This window comes from Dipodomys merriami, unplaced genomic scaffold (genome assembly GCF_024711535.1).
Source record: "Dipodomys merriami isolate MVZ:Mamm:240054 unplaced genomic scaffold, mDipMer1.0.p SCAF_3, whole genome shotgun sequence".
Taxonomy (NCBI): Eukaryota; Metazoa; Chordata; class Mammalia; order Rodentia; family Heteromyidae; genus Dipodomys; species Dipodomys merriami.
The window spans coordinates 24371571-24390771 of NW_027204492.1; the positions used below are offsets into that span (position 1 = coordinate 24371571).

Below are 19201 nucleotides of genomic sequence, written 5' to 3' on the forward strand. Positions count from 1 at the left end.
AGTGTATATTGGATACAGTGTCTGCATTTGTTTACTCTTACTTCCCACATTCCTGTGTCCCCCTTAACCCTCCTAAAAGACAACATCAATAAAAATACCACCACCACCAAGAAAAATATGTTTCCTGGAATTTATTTTGGTAACTAATACTTCAGATGTCCAGAGGAGTTACAGATATTTAGAAGAGTTACATCTTTGGGTTCCTTGCCTAAGTGCCAAAGTGTATCCTATCCCCCTTTAGTCTGATTATTTGTGTGTAACTGCATAAAGCCCAGTATGAGATATCATGTCCAGTTGTATTTTAAAGTTAGTTTCCACATATGAGAGAAAACATGCACTGTGTCACTCTGAGCTTGGCTTACCTCACTTAAATGTTATTTGTTCTAGGTCTATCCATTTCCCTGTGAATGAGATAATATTCTTTTTGATGGTTGAGTAAAATTCTATTGTGAGGAAAATGTTTGAAGATAAATGTTTTGTTTGATGATAAATCTCCTCTTTTCATTTTATTGTTGTCAGTAGAAAGTAAATTGAAGCAAAGTGGTCGTAGGATGTCCATTATTTTGGAACCATTTAGAGGCCATTTTTCTTCACTAAATGTATGCCTTTTTATAGCTTGCTCCTGTGCTACCAGCTTGCTTTTTGTTGTTGTTGGTTGTGGGGCCCAAACTCTGGGTCTGAGCGCTATCCCTGAGCTCTTCAGCTCAAGGCTAGCGCTCTACCACTTGAGCCACAGTGCTATGCCTTGGTTTTTCTGAGTAGTTTGTTGGAAGTAAGAGTCTCAGGGACTTTTCTGCTGGGTCTAGCATTGAACCAAGATCTTTATATCTCAGCCTCTAGAGTAGATAGGATTACAGGCATGAGCCCTGCTCTTAAAATTAGTTTTTATTTTAACAGCTGTGGGGCTTGAACTCTGTGCCTGGGCACTGTCCCTGAGCTCTTCAGCTCAAGGATAGTGCTCTACCACTTGAGCCACAGCACCACTTCCAGCCTTTTCTGTTTATATGGTACTGAGGAATTGAACCCAGGGCTTCATGTATGCAAGGAAAGCATTCTACCACTAAGCCACATTTCCAGCCCTTAAAATTAGTTTTTGTTGGTCATGGGGCTTGAACTCTGCGTTTGGGTGCTGTCCCTGAGCTCTTCAGCTCAAGCCTAGCACTCTTATCACTTGCACCACAGTGCCACTTCCAGTTTTCTGAGTGGTTTATTGGAGATAAGAGTCTCAGGGACTTTCCTGCCCATGCTGGCTGAACCATGATCCTCATATCTCAGCCTCCTGAGTAGCTAGGATTACAGGCCTGAGCCACTGGCTCCTGGCTTTTTCTATTAGAGTCTAGATAAATCATAATTTTCTCTTTTTTTTCATTGTAGATATTGAGACAAATTGCTTAGAAGAAAAAAGCAAGAGAGACTATTTTACACAATTGGTATTAGCATGTTTGGTAAGTTTTAAAAACATTTTCCCTTTCTAAAATTTGAAGTTATAATTACATGCTAATGGAGGATATTGACATTCACTTGATGTTATTATAAGATGAGATTTGGATTTTGAAACAATGTTTTGTAAAATTAGTCATATTTCTATGAAATAAACAAGTTACCAAATTACTTAAGTGCGCTCTCTCTCTCTACACGCACACACACACACACACACACACACACACACACACACACACACACACACACACACACACACACACACACACACACACACACACACACACACACACACACACCTTTTAGTGCTATTATTAAGTTCCTAATAAATAACTAAAGGAAGTAAACATAGCTGTGGATAGCTTTTCACCTTATTTTTTTCCACAAGCCATTTTATTAAGTAGGAGGAAAGGAGTTAGTTTAAAAATAATAAATTAGAAAAACGAGGGAGGGACTAACAATGTTGGACAAAATATGTACTCATTACCTTATGTATATAACTGTAACACCTCTGTACATTACCTTGAAAATAAAATTAAATTAAAAAAATAAGCTACTGAATTTGTCATAGTCATTGATTCAGAAACCATTTCATGTTAATAAATTTAGAACAAAGAGAAAATACCAATACTCAGTCTTGGAAGAATGCTCTTGTCTTTACTATATTAGAGTTTGACTTATACACAAAACTATAGAAGGCTGAAAAGTGAACATAGAAATGAATATAAGTGAAAATTCTATTGAGACATACTAAATTTAATGAGAATTTCACCTGTAGTTCTTGTCATTTGTAAGTGGTAATCACCATACATGTAATATTAAGTGAAGTTCCTGAAAGAGCTGTATATTATATAGTTTAGTATTTTGTTAAATTGAAATTCTATGTTTTTAAGAATCATAAACATATATGTAAACATGTATATATATATATATATATATATATATATATATATATATATATAAACATGAGATACGATTTTTGGAAAAATTCTTTTGAATGTATACTTTCAATGCTAAAGGAGAAATGACTTAAATCTTTTTTATTAGTATTTAGTTTCAGACACAGTTCTAAAGGAACGTTTGGATCCAGATACATTGGAATCATTGGGGCTTATCAAACAATCACAGCAATTCAATCAAAAATCAGTTAAAATCAAGACAAAGCTCTTGTAAGTATAGGTGGCTTATGTTGTAAATCAAGTAGCCAAATGTTTTCTCATTTTGAAGAGTAGCCATTTCTAAAGACATTTTGAAGATTTTTTTTGTTTGCAGTTAGCAAAGGTTTTGTGTGTTTTTCTGCTTTTATTGAAATGGCAGTTGAGTTTTAACAGTAAAATAATTTTCAAGTATGTTTATATATAAGGGTTCATAATCAATGATAGAAATAGTGTGTTATTCCTTGGCATTTTTTTCTCATACTGGTTTTCCTTCTTTAATTACATTGGGTTTGAAAAGATAATGCAAGGAGGTAAACTTTTAGGATTGTTTAAAACTTTTCAATGAGAAAAGTACACTGATCTTACAAGCTTGTTCACTGAAATTAATCTTATTCCCTTAATGGTATTTATCTGATTTCAGCTATAAACAGCAAAAATTCAATTTATTAAGAGAAGAGAATGAAGGTTATGCTAAGCTGATTGCTGAATTGGGACAAGATTTATCTGGAAATGTTACTAGTGATTTAATCTTAGAAAATATCAAGTCTTTAATTGGTAAGATATAACATATATCTGTTTAAGATGTGTTACTAAGTAAACTTTTTAACTTACAGAATATCCATAAACACAAATTGAGTACATTGGACACATATAGTTTTCAGTTATGAAATAAGCATGTGTCTACCTTGTATTTTAGTATGTTATCAGTGACATTTGTGTGTTTATATCACGTCCTGTTCTGTAATATTTCTGTCTTTTTAAGCATTTTTCATCATTTTATAGTGGATAGAAAAATAAAAGTGAAAACTAATGAATGAATTGAACTTTTGAAACCTAGTGATGTTCTTTTGCACATTTTTGAGGTGGGGGGTGGGGCGTGGCATTACTGAAGTTTAAACTCAGGACTTGCTGCTTGTTATTCAGGTACTCTACTGCTCATCTATGTCTCTATCCCTGAACTTGGATTTAAAAATTCCTTTACAAGGGATTTTGATACATAGATTATATTATTTTAATTTTTATTACTTTATCTTTACAATTGCCTCTTAAAGTAAATGTAACACAATGCTGCAAAAAGTATAACAGGAAAATGTTTAGAAGTTGCATTTCTGTAGCATTCTTTTTTTTTTTTTTTGGTCGGTTGTGGGGCTTGAACTCTGGGCCTGGGCGCTGTCCCTCAGCTCTTCAGCTCAAGGCGAGTGTTCTACCACTTGAGCTACAGCACCACTTCCGGTTTTCTAGTGGCTTATTGGAGATAAGAGTCTCATGGATTTTACTGCCGGGGCTGGTCTTGAACCACAATCCTCAGATCTCAGCCTCCTGAGTAGCTAGGATTACAGGCATGAGCCACCGGTGCCTGGCATGCATTTTTTTTTTTTTAAAGGAAATTTCATTGAGCATTTGGAGGAACTAGTTACAGAATAATAGAGTAAAGCTGGTGCTGGTGGTTCATGCCTGTAATTCTAGTTATTTAAGAGGTTGAGATTTAGGATTATGGTTCAAAGCCAGTCTGGACAGGAAAGTTTGAGACTCTTTATCTCTAATTATGCACCAAGAAGCTAAAAGTGGAGCTTTGGCTCAAGTGGTAAGAGTGCCAACCTTGAGCAAAAAAGCTAAAAGACAGTGCCCAGGCTTTGGATTCAAGCCCTAGCACTGACATACACAAAAATAGAGTAATCTTGTTTTTCCAAAGGTGGAAGGAATCTCAGATTTTGTTGGTTAGTATTTTTCTAATGTAAGGTAAACTTTACAGTACTGTGGTCTTAAGTTTTGAGACCTATGAGAGAACTCTTTATTTTCTTCCTTAGTGATTCCCTCTTAGGAGATCCTTGTCCTTATCGTCTCCCTTTCTTCCCTTTGTCTTTGTGGCAAAGTAAGAGCTGGTGGCCTAATCTTTATTTCCTTCCCTCTAATGCTTCACATAGGCACCCAAATAAAAACAGTATTTATTAGTCTTCCTTGTTCTTTGGTTCGACTTTTAGTAACTACAAGCATAAAAGGTAAGCTAACTTCTCAATTTACATTTACCCTTTTCTTTGAAGTAACTCTAATTCTGGCAGCCGAGAAATAAGCCTGTATGGCTGCAGAACTCTTGATAACCTTAATGGTATTGAAGCATTAAACAAAATCCTCCTGTAGGGGTTCCTTTCTTTTCAGTATATGCCTGTACATTTTACCTGCAGTAATTTTTTAAAGTAGCTCAAGAAGGCTGACAAAACTGGTTTGCTATAGTTTTGTATTCCAGTATTTAGTAAGATAATATGAAAATCCTTTAGTATGTACAGTCTTTCATTCATCTGCTTTTAGTTTATTTCCTTTTTGGTTTAGTAGTATGTACAGTCCCTTCATTTGCTTTTAGTTTATTTCCTTTTTTGTTTATATCTCTGTCTTTTTTGTTCTTATTAGTTTATTTATGTTATTTTGGGAATATTTTAGAGAAATTTCCTTGAAGGTATGCTTTTACTTAACTAACATACACGACTTTTCTTTAGCTTTTTTCCTATATAGAACAAGTAAGTTAGTATCTCTGACAAACAATGTGAAAATCTCCGCTGCAAGCTCATGGCATTTCCATGAGTGTAGACCATTCCTAACCTATTAGGCATGCTATGAAGCATGGTAGAGCAGATGGATTTAAACATTACCTTCTGTATCCTTCTCATGCTCCTTCTATCAGAACTCTCTATTGTTCCCTGGTTATTTTTCTTAGCACTTTATAGTATTTAATGTACAGTTGGCCTTCTGTGTGTCCATGGAATGTATTTGTGGGGGAGGGAGAAAAATAATTTTTTTTTTTGGGTCCGGTCGTGGGGCCTGAACTTTGGGCCTGGGTGCTATGCGTCAGCTCTTCAGCTCAAGGCTAGTGCTTTACTACTTGAGCCATAGCGCCACTTCCGGCTTTTTTTTCTTTTTGCTTATGTGGTGTTGAGGAATCGAACCCAGGGCCTCAGGCATGCAAGGCAAGCACTCTACCACTGAGCCACCTTCCCAGCCCCAAGAAAAATAATTTATTCACAGGCTTTTTTTGCCCCTTGTCAATAGTCCCTAATCAAAGTAACAGCAATTCATGTGGTACGTATAGTATATTATGTGTTATAAGTAATCTAGAGATAGTTTAAAGTATACAAGAAGATGTATGTAGTCTATGTGAAAATGATCATCTGTGGGTTTTGGTATCCTCAAGGGTGTCTTGGAATCATCTCTCTTGCATACTGAGTAATGGTATATTTTAAGCCCCCTTCTACATGAATGTAAGCTCTTTGAGAACAGTTGCTTCTGTTTGCATTGTTTATTATCTTGTCCTCAGTGTCTGGTATGAGGTGCTAAATAAATACTAGGTGAAAATGAATAATAAATTTGCCCATTTTTTACAGAGTTCTCTCAGGCTTAGTGTTTGTTTCTTTCTTGTTAGATGACTTTTCTCTTTCCCCAGTGGTGTGAGAAAAAGAACTTTTAATTGATGGAAAAATTGAGATCAGGACTTTTAATTCAATGAGTATTCCTTGAATGTTACAATTCATTAAATTCTCTCTCAAAAGAAACTTCATCTTGGACTAGTCTGTATTGTCCAGAACAATTCAGACACAGCATCCTCTTGCTGCTTTTTTTTTTTTTTTTTTGTCAGTTGTGGGGCTTGAACTCTGGGCCTGGGCACTGTCCATGAGCTCTTCAGCTCAAGGCTAGTGCTCTTATCACTTGAGCCACAGTGCCACTTCTGGTTTTCTGGTGGTTTATTGGAGATAAGAGTCTCATGGACTTTCCTGCCTGGGCTGGCTTTGAACTGTGATCATCAGATCTCAGCCTCCTGAGTAGCTAGGATTATAGGCATGAGCCACTGGCATCCGGCTTTGCTGGTTATTTTAGAGATGAATATCAAAGACTTTTTTCCCCAGGCTGATTTTGGATCTCAATCTACTGATTACCTAGGATTACAGACCTTTAACTGAAGTTTTTCTTCACTGAAATTTGTTTACAATATGTTAGTTAGAAATAAGTTTTTAACCCTCTATTATGAGAATGAAGCAAGTGGTTGTTAGGGGTTTGTTATTTATTTTCCCACTTATTCCCTTCTAGTATGGTTATCTATTTGTCCAAAGGCTTAAGCGTATCATGGGTATGTGCTTTTTTGTGTGTATGTGTTTCATTTTGTAACATAACTGGTGTTAGAGGTAGTAAGCTAGACTTGGCTAGTGATCACTTTCAAGATCACATGTCTTATTCATGCTTTGGGTGGACAAAAGCTTTTTTAAGATGCTTGAACACAAGAGTGTTTATGCTCTGTCACAGTTGTCATTAGAATTTTTTTGAGTATTCAGACTTACTGATTATAACTAGAGTCTCACTGTATGAAGTAGCATAGCTGACTTAAAACTTTATGGTCCGTGTTTATTTACTGTCTATTTAAAGCTTAGTTTTAAAAATAATTTTGCAAACTTTCAATTTGATTTCGTTCTTATAGATATAATTTATTGGGCAAATTATGTTATATAAGGTAATTGTAGTAGAAGAATCAAAAGCCTGTTTTTCTTTTTTGAATGACCTAAAGGTGATAATCTGTTATAAATAAAAGTGCACACCTTTTCTAGATCACTACCTTAATTAGAAATTACAGATCACATGCAGAATAGCATTGCTGAATTACTACTATTAAACATAATGTCAGTGATTATATTTCTGCATTTTTAAAATGTGAACTTCAAAGTAATCTGAATGAAATACTTGAAAAATTGCATCCATTGTTGCCTTTTTATTCTTATTTACAGATTTTGTATATATCATCTAATGAATATGCCAGCCTATTTTTCAGAATTAATATTCAGTGACTTTATTGTCCTCTATAATAGAATAGTATTGTTCATTTTCACTCAGTGATTTTTTTTCTTCAAACATTTTTTTTTATTTTTTTATTTATTTTTTATTGTGAAAATACTGTACAGAGGGCAATTACATGGGCAAGATAATCAGTACATTTCTTTTTTTATTTTTTTATTGTGAAAAAACTGTACAGAGGGGTTCAAACATTTCTTTATATATATACTTATATATATTTATTGTAAAGATACTGTAGAGAGGGGTTACAGTTGCATGAGTAAGGTAATAATTACATTTCCTATCGAGCATTGTTACCCCCTCTTCAATATTTCATTGAGATTAAGTGACTACATAAATTTTACAATACTTTAGCATAGTTATGCTTAGCTAAAGACACAGATGCCTTTTAATCTGTGATAGTCATCATTATCTTAATCTACTTAGCTTATGAGCTCTATGACCTTTAACAATGAAACTATTTCTTAAAAATCAGGTGGTATGTACATTTCTTTCCTTTTGCTTAGTATCAGCTGTTCCATTTCTCTTTCATTCCCTCCCTCCCACCACTGCCTTGAGTTGTCCAGTGCAACTGATGGGCCTCTCTGCTGTATTTTTTACCTGTTTTCTACTGATCCTCTGCTCTGCTCCCACCTTCCCTCAGATGTGCATGTGTATATACCATATATGTCACCTAGTGATTTCTTTTAAAAATTTCTATTTTTTTTTTTTTTTGGGGTCTGGTCGTGGGGCCTGAACTCTGGGCTTGGGTGCTGTCCCTCAGGTCTTCAGCTCAAGACTAGCGCTCTACCACTTGAGCCACAGCACCACTTCCGGCTTTTTTCTTATGTGGTGCTGAGGAATTGAACCCAGGGCCTCAGGCATGCACGGCAAGTGCTCTACCACTGAGCCAACTTCCCAGCCCCTAAAAATTTCTATTTTTGTATGTGTGTGTTTGTGTGTGTTTTGGTTACTGTGGTTGAGCCTTGACCTCTTGCTTATTTCTTGTTTAAATTTTTTGCTTCAGAGTATTGATCTATTTTGCCATTTTGCTGGTTAATTGGAAATAAGAATCTTAGGGACTTTTCTGCCTGGACTGTCTTTGACCTGTGATCCTGAGATCTCAGCTGCTTGAGTAGCTTGGATTAAATACATGAGCCAACAGTACCCAACTTAGCAATATATTCGTATATTAAATGTAGAAGTGAAAAGATTGCAAAATTTTGCTGGACTGGACTTTTACAGAATTGTCTATTACAGAATTAGTATTTTTCAGTTTTACTAAGGCATAATTGATGTTTTATAACTGTACCTGAATGTATTTTTTTTTGTCAGTCATGGAGCTTAATCTCTGGGCCTGGGTGCTGTCCCTAAGCTCTTCAGCTCAAGGCGAGCGCTCTACCACTTGAGCCACAGTACCCACTTCCGTTTTTTTCTGTGTATGTGGTGCTGAGGAATCGAACCCAGGGCCTCATGCATGCGAGGCAAACACTCTACCACTGACCCACCTTCCCAGCCCTGCATGTATCTATCTATTCAAACACACCTCTCAAACAAGATGATGGTCTTTCTTATCAGTCAGCTCCAAGATTTCTCTTACTTGTTTGTGTTATCTTCCTCTCTATTTCTTTTCTCCTGAGGCCAGATCTGTTTTCTGACACTGTAGACTAGTTTGGTTTTTTCCCTGGAATTTTCTGTAAATGTAATCATACAGTGTATAGTATTTTTATTTAGCTTATTTCATTTTGACATTGTTATTTTACTATAATTATTTTGTGATTTTTTTTATAGGTTGTTGTCTGTATGAGTAGTTCTAAAAATTTTTTTTTTTTTGGGTTGTTGTTGGTCATGGGGTCTGTACTCTGGGCCTGTGTCCCCCAGCTCTTCAGCTGTAGACCAGCGCTCTACCACTTGAGCCTCAGCCCCACTTCTGGCTTTTTCTGATTATTTGGTGCTGAGGAATCGAACCCAGGGCCTCATGTATGCAAGGCAAGCACTCTACCACTGAGCAACCTTCCCAGTGCCTTATTTGTATTTTTTTGGTTAGTCATGGGGATTGAACTCTGGGCTTAGGCGCTGTCCCTGCGCTCTTCAGCTCAAGGTGAGCGCTCTACGGCTTGAGCCACAACACCACTTCCTGGTTTTCTAGTGGTTTATTGGAGATAAGAGTCTCATGGACTTTACTACTCGGGCTGGCTTTGAACCATGATCCTCAGATCTCAGCCTCCTGAGTAGCTAGGATTACAGATGTGAACCGCCAGCGCCCAGACAGTTCTTCACTTTTTATTTCTGAATACCTAACCTTTCTGCTTCCTTCCCTTCCTCTTTTGGGTAATGCCTAGGTATGTAATGACTAAAATATATGTTTTTTGCTTTTAATGAAGCTATCATTTTTAAAGAAGCTATCATTTTTAGCTAGATAGTTTTTTTTTTTTCCAGTCCTAGGGCCTGAACTCAGGGTTTGGACATTGTCCCTGAGCTTCTTTTATTCAAGGATAGCACTCTACCACTTGACATAGCAACACTTCCAGCCTTTTCTGTTTATGTGCTACTGAGGAATGGAACCCAGAGATTCATGCATGCTAAACAAGCACTCTACCACTAAGCCATATTCCCAGCCCCCAGGTAGTTTATATTTCCAGCAGCATTTAAGGATTCTTCTAGTTGTTGTTTGGAGTCAGTTTTATGTTTGGGAGTATAGCAGAAGGCAAAATATTTAGGTTTTTCTCCCAGAACTTTATGATGTATCTTTTTTAGAGAATTTATGAAAATTTGAAGCCCTTTTTTGGTAAGATATCACAGCTTTTGTCCTTTTTTCCTTAGTCTGACAAATGGAAGAAAATGTATCATTAGCATCACGTAAAAAATGGGAATAATACTTGTATTTGAAGTATTTAATTTTCCAATTGCTAAAACTTGAAATTGAGTGAAGTTGATAGATACAGCTCTTGAAAGTCTTACAAAAGTGTTCGAGTGGGAATAAGTTACCAAGTTATAAATTTTCTTTGAAACATCTCCTAAGCCATTCATAAGGTACAAGTGTTTAAATTTCACACATGTTCCTCAGTCAAATACTATTGTATTTTTTCTAGCATTAAAAATAGATGTTTGCTAGGCGCCAATGGCTCACACCTGTAATGCTATCTACTCAAGCGGCTGTTGAGAGGATCATGGTTCAAAGCCAACCCCGGGTTGGAAAGTTTGTGAGACTTTTTATCTTCAATTAATCACAGAAAAAGCCAGAAATAGTGCTGTGACTCAAGTGGTCGAGTCTAGCTTTGGTCACAAAGAGAATCAGGGATTGCGCCTAGGCCCTGAGTTCAAGTCCCAGGATTTTGCAAAAAACAAAACAAAAACAAAAGATGTTTATATTCTGTTTCAGTGAAATGATTAGTTTGTACTTAGGTGTTATAAATAAAAATACAAACCTTTTTCTACATTACTACTTTAATTAGGAATTACAGAGCATAGTATATGGGTTACTTAAAATTCCATTCCATTTGATACATAGCACATTGGAACAGATATAAACTTAAGGAAACAGATATGTCATGCACATTGTGGGTCATAAGAATATATGTATATATTTTGGTGCAGGTACTGGGGCTTGAACTGAGAGCCTGGGCACTGTGCCTTAGATTTTTTTTGCATAAGGCTCTACCACTTGAACTATATTTCTGCTTCTAGCTTTTTGCTGGTTAATTGGAGATAAGAGCTTCATGGACTTGCCTGATGGGCTGGCTTTGAACCATGATTCTTATATCTCAACCTACTGAGTAGCTGTGATTACAGGTGGGAGCCATTGGTACCTGGCTCATGAACATGTTTTGAGAGAAATAGGGTATAGAATTGCCTCTATGAATTAAATTATTTTTCTTTTTTTTTTCGTACAAATGGTGTCTATACATTGTGTCTGTACACAATGTCATCATGGTAACAGCAGAAGCAAAATGCATATAGAGTTACTGATATATTAAGAGTAGAATGACAGCTGGGCCCCAGTGGCTCACGCCTGTAATACTAGCTACTCAGGAGGCTGAGATCTGAGGATCTCAGTTCAAAACCAGTGCGGCAGGAGAGGCCCTGAAACTCTTATCTCCAATAAACCACCAGAAAACCAGAAGTGGTGCTGTAGCTCAAGTGGTAGAATGCTAGCCCTGAGTTGAAGAGCTCAGGCCCAGAGTTCAAGCCCTATGATTGACAAAATAAGAAAAAGAATAGAATGACAGCTTGAAGTTTTACCAGGTCCATGTCTGATTGGCCCTTTTTAGTTCACCATAGGAGATTAACATGGATAACAGTGCACAGTGTTTCTTTCCCTTCCTTTACCTTCTCTACCTATAATGCCTATATTTTGCAACTGTGTTTTATATGTAAGATAAATTAAACTATTGATTCTAAGAATGACGGTGGTCCAGTTTCATGAACCTAAACTTTTGTTGATTAACATTCCAAACCCTTCTGCCTAAAACAAATATGTAAATCCCTTTATTTGTCTAACTTATCAAATGCATTGTTTGATTTTCATGGTTTGCTAAGAATTAATAGTGTTGATCTCTTTCATTTGCCTGAGTGATCAAGAACTGATGAGGCAGTGCTACAATATAGAAGAAAATTACTTAAGTCATGTTATAGGTGTTGGATTTCAACCTTTTGCTTGCCATAAACCTATTTTGTGATCTTAGTCAAGTTACATTTTCATCTGTAGAATGTGTTGTCTGAAGAAGAGGAAGCCAACTTAAAAAAAATTTACTAAGTTAAATCCCTGTTATTTTGGTTATTGCTAAAAGTTAATGGCCTTACTAGAAATGACATAACAACTTTTGAACATGTGTATATTTCATCTGTTACAGGATGCTTCAATCTGGATCCCAACAGAGTACTGGATGTCATTTTAGAAGTATTTGAATGCAGGCCAGAACACGATGACTTCTTTATATCTTTATTAGAATCTTACATGAGTATGTGTGAACCGCAAACACTGTGTCATATTCTTGGGTTCAAATTCAAGTTTTATCAGGTAAAAATATATGTATAGGTTCACTTCATAATTTTATGTGTATAATTTAGTTTGAGTTTTGTTTACAAGTGAGTGGTTTCAGGTCAGACATTCTAGCAGAGAAGATAGGTTAATGGAGAGCTAACAATATGTTGTGATAAGTACTATATGGATAGCTTGAATAATGTGAAAGCATAATTAAATTTGCCTCAGAAGATACAGGAGCAGGGAAAATCATTGTTTTTTTAGCCTGTCCCTTGAACATTTTTTGGTGGTACTGGCATTTGAACTCAAGTCCTTCTGCTTTCTAGGCAGGAGTTCTACCACTTAAACCATACCTCCCCTCACACCTTCTTTGGCTTTAGTTATTTTTCATATAGGGTCTTACACTTTTGCTCAGGGTGACTTCACACTTCAGTCCTCTTCCCTAGAGGTTCCTTTGTAGGTGGTATCATTGATGGGTGCTGTTATTTCTGACTAGCTGATTAAGATGACATCTTGTTAAGCTTTTTCCTGGGCTATCCTCCAGTTGCAAGCATCTTGATCTCTGCCTCCCAAGTAGCTGAGATTACAGGCTTGAGCCACACTAATCCTGGCGTTGTTGAGAGTTTTCTATATAGGAATATAGGAATAATGAACTGTGAGAATGAAGCCTACAAGTCGTTAATATAGACAGAAACAGAGATTCAAATGTTCCTTTAGATTTTAAGAGGTACCACGATTGCCTTGAGCTTAAGAACATAAAATAAACTTGAATTCCAAGGATAGACAAAATTTAATTTGTCCCATGATGAATTAGAATTTAGGTTAGGGCTGGTAGATTTCAGAGCATATCACAGTGAATATGATGACTTACTGTATAACATCAAGTTAATGGAATGCTATTTTTTAAATTTAACATCTTAAAAAATAAAAATCTTTATGTAAAAATATTCTTCATAATGTAATAATCTTGTGAGCTGAATTAAAGTATACATGGACAGTTTGACAATATTTGAATAATCCTTTTTTGTAGATTATGGGAATTTTCTTATATAAGAAATATCCCAAAATACTTGATTTATGTCCAAGGCGTGGTGGCACACCACGGGAGGCGGAAATCAGGAGGATTGAAGTTCCTGGGCAAGAAGTTATCGACACTCCACTCAACAAATAAGCTGGGCATGGTGGCACATGCCTGTAATTCAGCTATGAGAGAAGCATAGGTGGGAGAATAGCAGTCCGAGGCCGGCCCCAGGCAAAAAAGTGAGACTTTATCCAAAAAATAAAGCATAAAAAGGTCTGGGGATGTGGCTCAAGTGATAAGAGCACTGCCTACAAGGAATGAGGTTCTGAATGCAGATGTCAGTACCAAACAAAAAAATTTCAAAACAACAAAAGCCCATTACACAAACAAATGCACAAACAGCTTGATTTAGAAATAACCTGTCACTGGAAGGAGTAGTTCTTATAATACTTCCTTGTTTCTATTGTCAGAGGGGGTCTTTAAATTGTGAGAATCTGTAGTGTTAAGGGCCTCTTTGAGTGGAAGAAGCATTGTCAGAGATTTTTAGATTGTTTGTGGTCTTGGAAGGAAAGTTACGAATATTAAGAACTGTATATGGGATGTAACCTAAGGGATATAACTTTATGTCTATGCTCCTATGCATGTATGGTCAACTTTTTTATTGGTCCCTTGCCTAATTCCATCCTCATTTTCCATTACTGCCTGAAAATATTTGTCCCCCTCATTGTACTCCTCATTTTCATCAATTTGTAATTGTTTGGCTCAACAGGCTGCCTTTTTTCTTCACTTAATGCTATTCCTTTAGGCAGAATTGACTCTTCTTGATTTAAGAATGATTTTGTTTTAGTATCAGCCTGTGATCAGCTGTTGGGAATGTTTTAAACATGACAAATTTTGAGCCTAAGGCAGGTCCATCTCTATTCCTCTGAAAGAGATCACTACAATAGACAATTTATGGAGAACATTAGTACAGCATGACAGACAACAGGAAGAGAAGTACTAGAAAGTGTTAGTATACTAAAAGACAAGCTTGGTTGAAGTTACCTTGTCACAAGAAAGAAGGATAAGATGATCATTCTCACCTATGTCATAAACCCTTGATTTCTGGATTTAAAATGAAGTAATAGGAGTAATTCTGTATAATATTTAGGCTCTATTAAACTCCAAATTAATTTATTTAAGTTATATTGCTTGAATACCTCTTATGTGTAACTGTTCTAGGTGGTGGAGTGACATACATAATATAAACCAATGCCTTCTTGCCTTGGTTCATAACTGACCCTCTACTCTACCACTTGAACACACTTAAGATTAATTGGAGATGAAATTTCTAGGATTTGTCTGCCTGGGCGAGCTCTGAACCACAATCTAAAGAATTCAGCATCCTGTATAGCTAGAATTATAGGTATGAGCCACTAATACCCAGCTTCCTGTTTACATTCTAAATAAGTGAAATATTACCATAGAAAGTGATCACCAACATGGGAAAATGTGCAGCACGATAAGGAGAATGAGTCCTGGACTTACAGATTGCAGTTTTAAATAAAATAATTAAAAAGCTATGATTTAAGCAAAGATCTGAAGAATGTGGGAATGTAAACTGTGCAGATGTCTATTGAACAGCCTTAGACAAAACGAATAGCTAGTACTATGGTCGTAAATTGTGATCATGCTTTGGATATATTGGAGAATAGTACAAAGACCAATGTGGCTACATCAGAGATGATGGCGGTTGGATCACAAGAGTTAGTGCAGGGTTTTTAACTTTGATGTTATATGAAACCCATGGAGTGTTTCTGGTAGGAGATGGATGTTATCTTAGCTTGTCCTTATGTTTCTCTCATAGGTTTTTATTTTATTATAAGCATTTGCAGACATATAGAAAAGACTAAGTGATATATTTGACTATAACTTCATAACCTAGAATTAAGTTTACTAATACATAGTCATTTTTTATAATATTAATTTATATTACATTTATTGTGACAGTTTCTCCTTAATATTGAAGTTGATACTGTTTAGAAGAGGGTGCTAGGTGCTGGTGGCTCAGGCCTGTAACTCAGAAGGTTGAGATCTGAGGATCAAGGTTTAAAGCCAGCCCAGATATATCACAGCAAACAAGCTGGATCTTGTCTGATCTTAGGGGAAAAAAAAACAATGAAAAAAAATTAGGGAAATTTCTGGCTGGTGGGCCATGCCTGCAAAACATTTGGTATATGATGGGACAGACATGTGTGCTTCTTCTTGGATGACCAAAGCTGTTTCTATTGATAATTTTCTATGAATTTCATTTTTTCTTTTTTTCTTTTGGTTGGTCATGGGACCTGAACTCTGGGCCTGGGCACAGTCCCTCAGCTCTTCAGCTCAAGGCTAGCGCTCTACCACTCGAGCCACAGCGCCACTTCAGGCTTTTTTTTTTTTTCTGTTTATGTGGTGCTGAGGAATTGAACCCAGGGCCTCATGTATGCAAGGCAAGCACTCTACCACTGAGCCACCTTCCCAGCCCCTTTCTATGAATTTCAAATCATACTGTGAATATCCAACAGGTCATTGGCAGAGAAAAAGGTTTCCTTCCTACTTCGCTTTAAAGTAAGGACATTATTTTATATAACCATGCTGTCAATTCATACTAAACTAAGTTACTCTCATATAAGAAAACTAGACCATGTTTAGATTTTATAATATTTTACAGTATTAGTTCACAGCTGCTCTGTTCAAATGATGACTCTAGTTGGGCACAGGTGCCTCATACCTTGTAATCCTAGCTACTCAGAAGGTTGAGATCTGAGGATCTTGGTTTGAATCCAGCCTGGACAAAAAAGTCTGAGAGTCTTGTCCCCAATTAGCCACCAAAAGGCCAAAGTGGATCTGTGGCTCAAGTAGTAGAGTATTAGCATTGAGCCCACAATTTCAGGAACATTCCAGGAAACACTCCCCCGCTTCCCTCTCTTTCCCCCTCTTTCTCTCCCTTCTCTCACACACACACATGCATGCATGCACGCACACACGATGATCCAAAATGACAGATAGCATAGGATATTTCAGTCTTTTTAAATTCACAATAGCCCTGCATCCAATTATTGATTTTTTTTAATTTTAATTTTATTTTCTAATAAGTTTTTTATTGTGAAAATACTGTACCAGAGGGGTTACAGTTACATGAGCAAGGTAATGAGTACATTTCTTATCAAGCATTGTTGCCTCCTCCTTTGTCAATTATTGATCTTGATTTGTTGATGAAACCATTTTCTAGAGGATAGTATCTTTTGGATTATCTAATTACTTTTTCATAGTTGGTTTAATTAAGTATTTTACAAATTATGTGTATTTCATATTGTATAATATTTAATGTTTATATTTAAATGGTTCAGTAAGTTAATGATAGTCTGATTCTTCATTATGTTATGTTCAATCTCATCAGTAGCAAGGTATCTGTATGTTGATACTTTGACACAATATGAATGTCTGCTTTATCATCCACCTTGCGTTGAATAATTTAGAATCTATAGATTAACCCTTAAGGGTTTTAAATTGTTGACATAATCAATTTTATCATGCCCTCTATATCTACTAGCTATATTTATTTAACAAAGAAGAATTGTCCATTGTCAGCTAAAGTCATTTGGTTTCCCTGAAATGCAGTGCTTACTAGAAAGTCAGGATAAGTGCTTTAATTTTCTTCATTTAATGACCAGGTATTAGAATGAAATGGTTTTGTAGAAGCAACCTTTAATCCCAACTTGAGTAGTGAGAGGGAGGAGTGGGACAGATGAGGAAGGCAGGAGAATAAGAATGAGAATGAACGAGAATGCAAGTTTGTTGAGCACCTGTATATATTTGTGTTTACTTAAGTTTTCAAAGGATCTATCTGATTATGGTAGCAGTGTATGCTGATGATATTACGAATACTTTTTTTTGGGGGGGGGGTCTGGTCGTGGGGCCTGAACTCTGGGCCTGGGCGCTGTCTCTCAGCTCTTCAGCTCAAGGCTAGCACTCTACCACTTGAGCCACAGTGCCACTTCGGGCTTTTTTCTTTTTGCTTATGTGGTGCTGAGGAATGGAACCCAGGGCCTCATGCATGCAAGGCAAGCAGTCTACCACTGAGCCACCTTCCCAGCCTGTATGAATACATTTTGAAGGTATTCCCAGTATTTGCTTGTGGGTCAAATAGAGAATATGAGAAAGTTGAGTTAAGGAATATTTTGAAGGTTTTTGGATTGATAACTAAAATGATGGTGTTATTATCAACTGAGATGGGAAGACTTTCAGGTGCAGTAGATTCTAATGTTAGAGGCAGCAATCTATAATTCAGTTGTGATTATGTTATGTTTGATATATCTGTTAGGTATCCAAGTATAAATAACTGATATATGAGTCTGGTAACTAGATCTGAGTAAATAGCTGGATGTATGAATCTGGTGTTTTAGAACAAACATCTAGACTACAAATAGAAATGTATCTTATCAAAAGCATATAAATACTACTGAAAGTTGTGATGCAGAAGAAACTACCATAGATTTGTAATAGGGAGATTAAGAGAACCAGTGATGGTTCTCTGAGATACATCAGTATTAACAGGGTAGTGCAGAAGAAGCAGAACCAGGAAGAAAGAAAAGAACTGGATGTGGTAGCTGTGCCATTAGTCCTAGCACTGCTGGGCCAGGAGAATCATGAGTTTGAGGCCAGTGAAACCTTGTCTCAGAAAATAGGGGACAAAAAGGTGGTGAAGGAACAACATGTAAAGTAAGAATCAAGCAGAATGTGGCATTTTGGAAGCTAAATGGAGGAAGAAAAGATCAACTTCATCAGATGTTTTGATATTATTTATTTTTGTGCCAGTGTTAGGGATTTATCTCAGAGATTTGCATTCACATTCAGCTTTTTTGCTCATAGCTGGACTTGTACTGCTTGAGCCATGCCTCCAGTCCAGCATTATATAAGTTAATGAGATATATACCCTCCGAGTTTTTCTGTCTGTGCTAGCTTCAAACTGAGATCCTTAGATCTCAGTTCCCTTGGTACCTAGTATATACAAGAACTGCTTGTGCTCTGCTTGACCTATCATTTAAGTCTGAAACTTGATGAATGCAGTTATGTTAAAAGAAGACCAAAACTGATTGTTTTAGTAAAATTTATTATATTTAACAGAATAGAAATAGTGGAATTGAAGTCAGGGAGAATCAACAACTCTGTTGCAGACAAATGGGTTGGTAAATGGTAGGTGAAGTGAACTCCAGGAAGTAAGTCCTTTTTGTAATACTGGGAGAGAGAACAGATTTGTACGCTGCTGGGAATGATTGAGTAGAAAGAGTGAAACTGGTTATAGTAGGAGAGAAAGGAAAGAATTAGAAAATAGCATGGGATTCAGTGCTATAATAGATGGACTGACTCTAGGAGCAGAGACTTCAACTGTAATAGCTATGAAGGTAGCATATGTAGGTCCAGTTAAGTATGGTTGTTAAGTATGATTGTGGGAGCTTGGAGAAGCTCAGCAATCACTATTTTTTTTCACAGAATTTCAAATTGAAATTATCATCTGAGAAAAGAGGGGATGAGACATTTAAGAAAGTGTTGACTATAGTGGAAGAGACGACTAGAATATTACAGTTGTACACTTGTGGTTGCTTTTGGTAATAGTAAGGTTTCGGATATAGAGCGAATGACTAGGATAGTGTCAAGGAGAAGATTTTTGAAAGAAAGGAGTTCGAGGAACTGAAAGGCCTGTATGTGTATGAAGATCTCCAAAATTTAAGAAAGGTATATGTTGGGCATGGTGCTATGTACCAGCTT

General features: G+C 36.4%; 1 protein-coding gene across 5 annotated transcripts in view; it reads left to right on the plus strand.

Moving 5' to 3' along the window:
• Positions 1-19201, plus strand: part of Thoc2 (THO complex subunit 2) — a 121797-nt gene that overhangs the window by 31436 nt on the left and 71160 nt on the right. For all 5 annotated transcript variants that reach the window (XM_070039782.1, XM_070039779.1, XM_070039781.1 and 2 more), the window contains exons 5-8: positions 1375-1445; positions 2488-2609; positions 3019-3152; positions 12260-12426. In XM_070039782.1, coding sequence (XP_069895883.1) covers positions 1375-1445; positions 2488-2609; positions 3019-3152; positions 12260-12426 — 494 coding nt within the window. The remainder of the gene's footprint in view (positions 1-1374; positions 1446-2487; positions 2610-3018; positions 3153-12259; positions 12427-19201) is intronic.